The sequence below is a fragment of the Sinocyclocheilus rhinocerous genome, unplaced genomic scaffold, assembly GCF_001515625.1.
Source record: "Sinocyclocheilus rhinocerous isolate Xijiao unplaced genomic scaffold, SAMN03320098_v1.1 scaffold299, whole genome shotgun sequence".
In the NCBI taxonomy this organism is placed as follows: Eukaryota; Metazoa; Chordata; class Actinopteri; order Cypriniformes; family Cyprinidae; genus Sinocyclocheilus; species Sinocyclocheilus rhinocerous.
Genome location: NW_015652998.1, coordinates 356915 through 365298, shown reverse-complemented (window position 1 = coordinate 365298; position 8384 = coordinate 356915). Strand labels below are relative to the sequence as shown.

General features: G+C 39.4%; 1 protein-coding gene across 4 annotated transcripts in view; it reads right to left on the bottom strand.

The window, feature by feature from the left end:
* Positions 1-8384, bottom strand: part of LOC107715321 (cell adhesion molecule 1-like) — a 326676-nt gene that overhangs the window by 38566 nt on the left and 279726 nt on the right. For all 4 annotated transcript variants that reach the window (XM_016521402.1, XM_016521405.1, XM_016521404.1 and 1 more), the window contains one exon: positions 4058-4154. In XM_016521402.1, coding sequence (XP_016376888.1) covers positions 4058-4154 — 97 coding nt within the window. The remainder of the gene's footprint in view (positions 1-4057; positions 4155-8384) is intronic.

The following is an 8384-nucleotide window of genomic DNA, read 5'->3' as shown; positions in this document are numbered from 1 at the left end:
TCTCGGGCACTGACTCGTTCGCTAAACTGAACATCCAATCAGAGCCCTCACTCGCGTCGACGGTACCAACGGCCCCGACGCTGATTCAACATGTTGAATCGGGCAAACTGCCGCCGACGTGAGCCGACGAGCGGAACACACCAAACAAACTAGCCCGACCGGTGCTCGCTGTCGACCCGACGATGGCCAACGGCCGACCGTCGGCTTGGTGTGTCCCGTCCTTAAGATAAACAACACTAATTCTTGTGGAGAGGGGGGTTAATATTAACATACAGTAAACCCGCTCAGGAACTGCTTTTTTCTTCCTTACTCTTCGTAAATTCGAGAAACAAGTTTTGCCATGTGGCAAAGGAAGAGCAGATCTTCACATGCATTCACACTTAATGGACACAAAATCCATTTACAGAACTGTATATACTTGATGAGTGCTATTTCTGATACAATAATATATCCAACCTTACCTATTAAGGTAAGAATGCATGGGTCAATGTTCAGCATTACCCATTGATGTTTGGTCTTCATGTTTTCAGCACAATGTGTAGGTTAATCTGGAAACCTTTAAGACATTGTTCTAAACGTGGACTTTAAGCTATGCAAATAAACCTCATGCCAGCATCGGCCACCTCTGACAGCATCGGCCAAACAAAATGCTGGATCTGAAAGGCGCCAACTTGCAAGTTCTTCCTTCTCGAAAAAAAAATAAAAGATTCTTCCTGAGACAAAGACACTCTCTATGTGCTATGCTGTTGTTACTGTCTACTGTAATTGCTAAGGTCTATGTTGCTACGCTAAGGTGTTCCAAGGAGAAACAAAGAAGTTCTGAAAGAAGTGAATTTGGGGAGTTTGGAAACAGCAATAGCAACAACGACGACCACAAGCTTAGTGCCCCCCCATCTTCTGCAACAGCTTTAGAACCTTCTCTTCAGCGATCCTTCGTCTGCGTGTTCCAGACTGCCAGGATCTTCTCCACCAATGTCAGAATCATCTTGTTAGCGATCCTTCTCCAGGGTGTTCCAGGTTGTCCGGATCTTCTGTACAGACTTTAGAACCTTCACCTTCAAGGCTCCTCCATTTGCGTGTTTCCAGACCAAGGACCTTCTCGGTGCACAGGAGTTCATCGTTCACCAGTGCTTCGTGTTCACGACTTTGAAACGGATCAGACTCCTTTCTTCCCACTGCAACATGGCCCAGATCAACGAGTGGAAGACGTCGCCACTCAGACTCGGCACATGACCAGGCACAACGTAAATATCACTCTTTCCAAACCTCTTTCAAGAGACCGTTGGCATTAGTGTGTAATGTCAGTATATGATCATCTAATTTGCATTAGATTTCATATAACTGATATTAGTTAATAAATAATATCTTGATTTTTTTGTTGAATCTAGAATAAGGTTTACCTTATTACTTCAAGGAAACTTTAGTTTATCTTATTATAAGATAACGTGTAATGTCCATAGTTACATCAAACTCAATCACTTGCATTTATCAATCTTTTGCACTTTATCCATTCATTTGGTAATTGTTAGTTACTCTTTTCTATCCCTTTGTTAATAAAACCCCTTTTATTACACTTGTGTCTTCCTTGTGTTGATTATTCAGTATGAGGCTCTACAAGTTAACGATATCCCTCAAATCCTGCAGATTGGTCAGACTACAACTTCCTAGAATTTATGTAATTCTTATTTATTCAACAAACTTCCATGATTGTTCTTTATTGTCAAGGCGAAATTCTTTGGCTTGTGACCTGTAAAATAGTGTGACCAAAACTAAATATTAATGTTAATATTTAAGCCCAAAGCCATTGCACTGGAGGTGCTACTTAGATCTAAATTCACTACATTTAGTGGTGCCCCGTGTGAGGCTATCCAACATTGAAATCACTACAGAATTTAAAAATCCCAAGTATTTATTGATCAAAAGGTGTGGGAACCATGCTAGTAATTCCTTGGAGACAACAATTGTGTAGCAGTCTGGGAGCTTATATACATGATTTAATTTTTTAGAAGTATAAATTGCTGCGCATCGTGACTCTCATAAGTGCTGAGACCAGTAAATCAGACTTTTGGTTTTTGTGTGCAATATGTTATCCTGTAAATATGTGCAATTTGCGTTGTCTGAGACTAAAAACAGCTATGGCCCTAACCTCAGAAAAAACTGAATCAGTTGCGGTCAGTTACACAGATTGTGGGATTCAACCAATGTCGCAGCCTATGGCACTGGCAAATAAACTACATTTTGGCGAAGTAACAAAAAGTGAAAGGCTGTGATTTTCTCTTGTCTGCCTCAATTAACTGCCACTGTGAGCTATCTCCTTTTGTTCTCTAAACACCTGAGCTGGGCACACAACAGCCTATTCTACTTTCACAGTGACGAGCAGAATTAGCTAAACCCACTGTGGAAATATAAAAGAGGCTCTAAACTCTGCTCGGCTCTCACAAGTTTCAATGGCACTGCTGTAGTTATTTCCCAAGAGCATCTGAGGAGGCTTTCCCTTGTTGTTCTAGTTTTTGTGTCAGTGTTTAAACTTGTTACCATCCTGTTTAAAAGGGGAGAGAGGGGAAAAAAAAAAAAAAAACCTTCACAGCTTCGAAACAAAGGACTGGTTCGCATTCAATAGCAGTTGATCCACAGCCTCTAAGGACGGCAAAACAACATTTGATGGCGAGCAGCGAGTGTGGAATCTCAAAGAGTCTCAGTCTGAGGTTAAATATACATGCGTAGCATAAAGATGCAGACGTTCCTGATATGGAAAGGGAGAAATGACCTAGAAAAAGTGCCTTATTGAGGAAGGCATGGGGAAAAACACACAGTGGAGGGGCTGCAGAGAACCTGGCGTGAGGCGGAGAATACAAATGGGATGGCAAGCCAAGCCCTGCACTGTCTGACAGTAATGACTGCAGCCCCTCTCCAAGCTTTAATGAAAATGACTTCCAATTTTCTGCTCACTGTATTGATTGTATTTTCGTCTTTATTAAATGAATTCAGGTGGTGCCTCGTCTGCCCGCAGCATTTCAGTTTGGGGATGTTATGGGGCTTGTTGAATGTAAAAACACTGGAATGGCTTTTATTACATGCGCTCACACTAGACACACACACTGACAACTCACTTTAGGCTCATGTGCAATGACCACAGAAAATATTTGGACACTTTTGGACATGTAAAAATGAATGAATTGAATTGAATGAATTTCACTGCATTAGATATCAAACCAACCAATCTGTAAAAATAAATAAAGAAATAAAATGATATTTTTGGACAAAATATATAAAAAAGAAAAATCATATTTTGGAGCCACTGTATACTTTTCAACAAGGGCGTATGTAAATTGATTATCATAATCTAAATAAATTATTAATCTTGCTGGAAAATAATATAGCTTTTAAACATTTATTTCAGCTTTGTAACAAGAAATTGCTGCGTGTTCAATTTAATTAATTCAATTTAACAAATGCAACATTTTTTTTTTTGGCAAATTTTTAACCAAATTTCAAATTCTGTCACACACAATTGAGACTACTACATGATTTTTTTCTTTTGGCTTTAATTTAATTCTGAACATGTTTTATTTAGTTAAGTACTCTACTAAATTCAAACACAATTATTAAGTTTATGTTGTATGCCAGATAAAGCAATTAATGGTCAAAAGTAAAAAGCCAAAAATATTGTGGCACATGTGCACAATCAAATTCAGCTGAGATTTTGCCCAGCATCCTTCTCATTTTCATTGCGTAGGCAAACTAAATTAAAGCTCGTACCTTAAGACTAAAATAATTTTTTTTGATTAAATGGCTTGAATCCAATTAAGCAATATCACAAAATACCTTGGAATGCCGCTTGTCCAAGTAGATCAGGACCAGAAATGTTGTATAATTAATTCCACTAAATGCTTTGTGATGGCGTTCACAAGTTTGCCTATGGGTTTTGGTAGAGGACTGTTCTCATTGTGGATGAAAGCCCATGACCCAGACTCATCCATATCAGAACAAACCGTAAAAGTTGAAAAGTTGCCAATATTGTCAGAAATGGAACACACAGAAGAGAAAGGTTTCTTACTGTGGTTTGCCTTTAGCCTGGCACGTCAGTTCCAGATTCTCGCCCTCTCTTATCAGGCCCTGCGGAAACTCCACCTTGATCGTCACCTCAGGTTTATCTGTGGAGGAGAAAAGTAAAGCACATCAGCGTCTTGTGCCCTCGGGCTGCATGGAACTTTAAACAGCCTTGGCTTTGTTCAACACTTATTGGATTGTTCCAATATCATTTGATTTGACTCTTTAGCATTACCATTGTTTGATACAAAATGTGTGCATGCTTTTTTTTCAATGAACCTTTAGAGTCATTTAAACATAATCGATACACCCTGATGTTTGCCGTGTATACAGTCAGAAGTCATGACATCACCAATGCCCATATTCAGGTGCTTTCAGCATTGACCTTTCTGATCCGTAAGTACTGCCCTTTCTCATATCTATTAAAACGACTGGCCGCTCAATGGTTCTATTCTCCAGTGACTGGCAGCAGGAAGCCCGCTGGCTTTTTGCACCTTGCATCAGCCTTGCTTCTCAGCCGTAGCTGCTACATTCAGCGTGAAATGTGCTCTTCTCCTTGGCAAGTCTCAGTTCTTTTCCAATTCAGCTGGGATTAGACTTCCTGCTGTGTTTGTACAGTGCAGCAGGAGGGGTGACATTCAAACTGACGTCGGACATATAACTAACGCTCTCACGTCAAAGTATCCAGCGTTGTGTGTCTCGATACCATCGGAGGGTAGGATCTGACATACAGATTCACGTGGGCCAGTCACTTGCTCCACATTTGTGTAAACTCCTTGCATAACCATTTTACACCTGTGTATCCATTTCTGGTGTCTAATAGGAATGTCTTAATGGCAAACAGCTTATGTAAGAAAATCATAGAAGACATTAAGGACCCTAGGCATTCAATGGACTACACAAGGCTGTCACACTGCTGCTTTTGTAGAACGTGTCTAATATTAGGCAAATACTAAAAAGGTTCCTGTTTCCCAGGTAGTGTTTCTATATATTGGCACATGACAGACAAAAACAAGAAATGACTACCTTCTTGTTATACTGATTGCTAATGAGTGCAGCAAGAAAATAAACCGTAAAAGACATAAAAAAAAATTGAGCATGAAAAACACTGAAAGGCAAGAAAGTGTTACTGGCCTTTTATTAGGCATAATGGATGCAAGGAACAACAGTTAGGTGTGCCAAATAAAAAGGGGAAAAAACAATAAGAAAATAAACAAAGAAAAAAAAAATCAGTCTGCACAGTCATTGCCAATAGTAATTCTATTATAAGACATATAGGGCAATCAGTGACCATACCAGCACCATTAACCCCTCTTGTAGTGAACTTGAAATCAAAACTGACCCTATTAACTTTCTTAATGCATATTTCTGGTCTCATTGTGAATAATTCATCGCTCTCAGTTCATTCTCTTCCTCTGCAACTCTTTCTGTTCTGTTGACATCATTTACTCTCCCTCATGTAATTCCAACACTGTATGACTTTCCTTCTTCTGTGGAACACAAAAGAAGATATTTAGATACTTAGAACTCTTTTTGTCCATACAATGAAAGTCAATGGGGTCCGAACAACAGTCAGTTGGACCCCATTGATTTTCACTATATGGACAAAAACACGGTTTTCAGAAAATGAAAAAGAAAGCCAGTCCTACAGGTTTGAAACGTAAATGACAACAGATTTTTCGTTTTTTAATGGACTATCCCTTTAAAGTTCCCAAGATTCATATGAGGCCATGGTGTGCTTGCCAAGCCCTTGCCAAACTGCTCTGAGGTTCCTGCTGTTTCCTTGGAGGTATTCATCCTCTCAAACTGACAGGCTGTAATGGCTGAGCTATGCCTTTCCAGTCCTACGCTCCATTCCAATGCTGGCCAGCATCCAGCCCTCTAGTTTCTCAAAGGAACCCAAATCTAATATTCTCCCAGTAATAGAGCTTGAAGTGGCGTTGCACAGATGCTTATGCGACAGCGCTGTGTGTACGTTCCACTGACGTGGTGGAGAAATTAGAGCTGCTCCCATGTGCAACTTTAATGACATCATTCGCTCACTTTGGCAAACAATGTGGGTTAAACAGTAGACATGCACTGATAGATGAAACAGCGGGTTTGTAATGTAAATAGTCCAGAGTCATTAGTATGCATGAATCAGGATAAGCAGCAGACCTTGTGTTGGAGGCAGGTCATGCATAAGGGCCAAGGAATTTACAAAAAATCCACACACAGAGATTCTGAGTGTCCCCGTGGATTCAAAGGGTGAAAGATTAGTTCGCTGAAACCATGTCAAAGTCGCCCACAATAACCCTCAGATTCCACTCTTTCAATTTCACCGGCTCTTACGGCACTTTGGATAGACTGGATGCTGAGTGAACGGTGACTTCACTTTGACCCACAGATTTCACACTTTCTTGGCACTTGATGCTTTCCTGTTTGACCTCTTCTATCAACAAAAAGTGATCTGTTGGCCTTCTATCTGTCCAAATTACACCCTGTCAGAGCTAACATTGCTGTGTCCATGATGGACAGCCTGGTCTAAAGCGAGAGAGAGAGAGAGCGGTCCGCTCAGAAGTTCTGTAAGAGGAATATCCACCTGTTTGTCTCTGCTCTATGGAGACTCCTTCCATTTCTCCCCTTGTCATCTTCAAACTATTTGCATGAAAGGCTCTGAGTGAAAGTTTCTTGCTTTGAAGCTTCCCCTGCATTAGTTCCTTTCCAAAGCTCTCTCTCTCTCTCTCCAGGGCACACAAGCACTAAATCCATGGAAAGCAGCGCCACCGGCCTCCAGTTTCTGTCTAGCTGGTGTGCCGGACAGAAAAGGTCACTCTAATTCTAATAACACAATTATTGACACGAGATATTGTAGTGATTTCATACCACCGCCACCACGGATTGTTTAATTTCCCTCAAGCTGCTGAACTGCACATCGGTGAAACTGTTTGCATGGTGTAGCTATCAATATTTCTGGCTTATTTAATATCCACAGCGATGGTTTTCTATTTTCTATTGTAAAAATGAACTCCATTAAGGCTGCTTCACTCAGTGATTTTTAACATTGATTGTTTTCCCAGTTTCAGCAGCACAATTTGAAAGAAGAGTGAGCCAGACAATGACTCGTGCACCAGCTCTCCCCGGAGCATGACAAAGGCTGGCCGTGAGCACGAAATCCAGTTAAATAGCATAGACAAAACGGTTTTAAATTTTTTTCTGCTCTAAGTTGGGCACAAGGGCCCAAATATCCTGCAGTTTTTGGAGATGTGTTGCCTTTGGTAGATAAAGGTCAGGCAAAGAAGCCTTTTCTGGTCATCTTCTAAACCCAGTGACAGGCAAGATTAACCTCAAGAAGAATATGCTTAAGGATCGAAATAAAACATCTTTAAAAATCATATCTGAATCTGTATCACAGAAGACAGTGCCCAAGGCTCTCCTCCAATCAGCGGCACAATCTCTGTGTCATGACTGAATTACCCAAGCGCAAAAACATGCTTAATCTTTCTTCAAAAGCCGGAGACATGGCGGGGCTAATGTCTGCTCTCACAAGGAAAAGGATAGACCTGACTGATTTCTAACACAAGGACAAAGATAAGAAAAATCCTAACTCTACTCAACTCTAAAGAAAAACGACAGGAAAAAACATACCTTTAGATAGTTAAAAATATATCATTAGGTATATTTACATTATTAATAATGTTACCATAATATAATATTAATTTAACAATACTAATTCTATATGTACATATTTAAAATGCTGTCACACATCCTCTGCTCACTCACATTGTACTTCTACATAAATAGCCAAGATTTAACTTTAAATATATTTAAATGACTAATATTTACATAATATAATATTAATATTTAATCCAATAATAATGGGTAATTCTACAACTATATTTAGAATGCTGTATATTTAAATTGCTATCATCCTCTGCTCACTCACATTGTACTTCAAAAAAATAAAAATAAAAATAAAATATATATAAATATACAGTCATGGCCAAAAGTTTTGGCAGTGACATAAATTGTGTGTTTTGCAAAGTTTGCTGCTTAAGCTTTTGTGGTGTTCATTCATTGTTTCTAGATTATTGTGTAGAGTGATCAGATGCATTTTAAATAATTGCTAAAAGCTTCATTGGCCAAAAAAATTTACGTTTCACACAAAAAAACTAATTTCACTGTTTTTTTATCCTGACACAAAATGCTAACATTAATTGACTAATCATATCAGCAGCACATGTGAAAGTGTGAATGAGTACTAGTCAGGTGAAATCACTATCATACTAATTAGATTGTAAGTGGAGATTGATTGCTATAAAAGGAGGGAAGAAGCGCTTCCAATCATTGTGTTC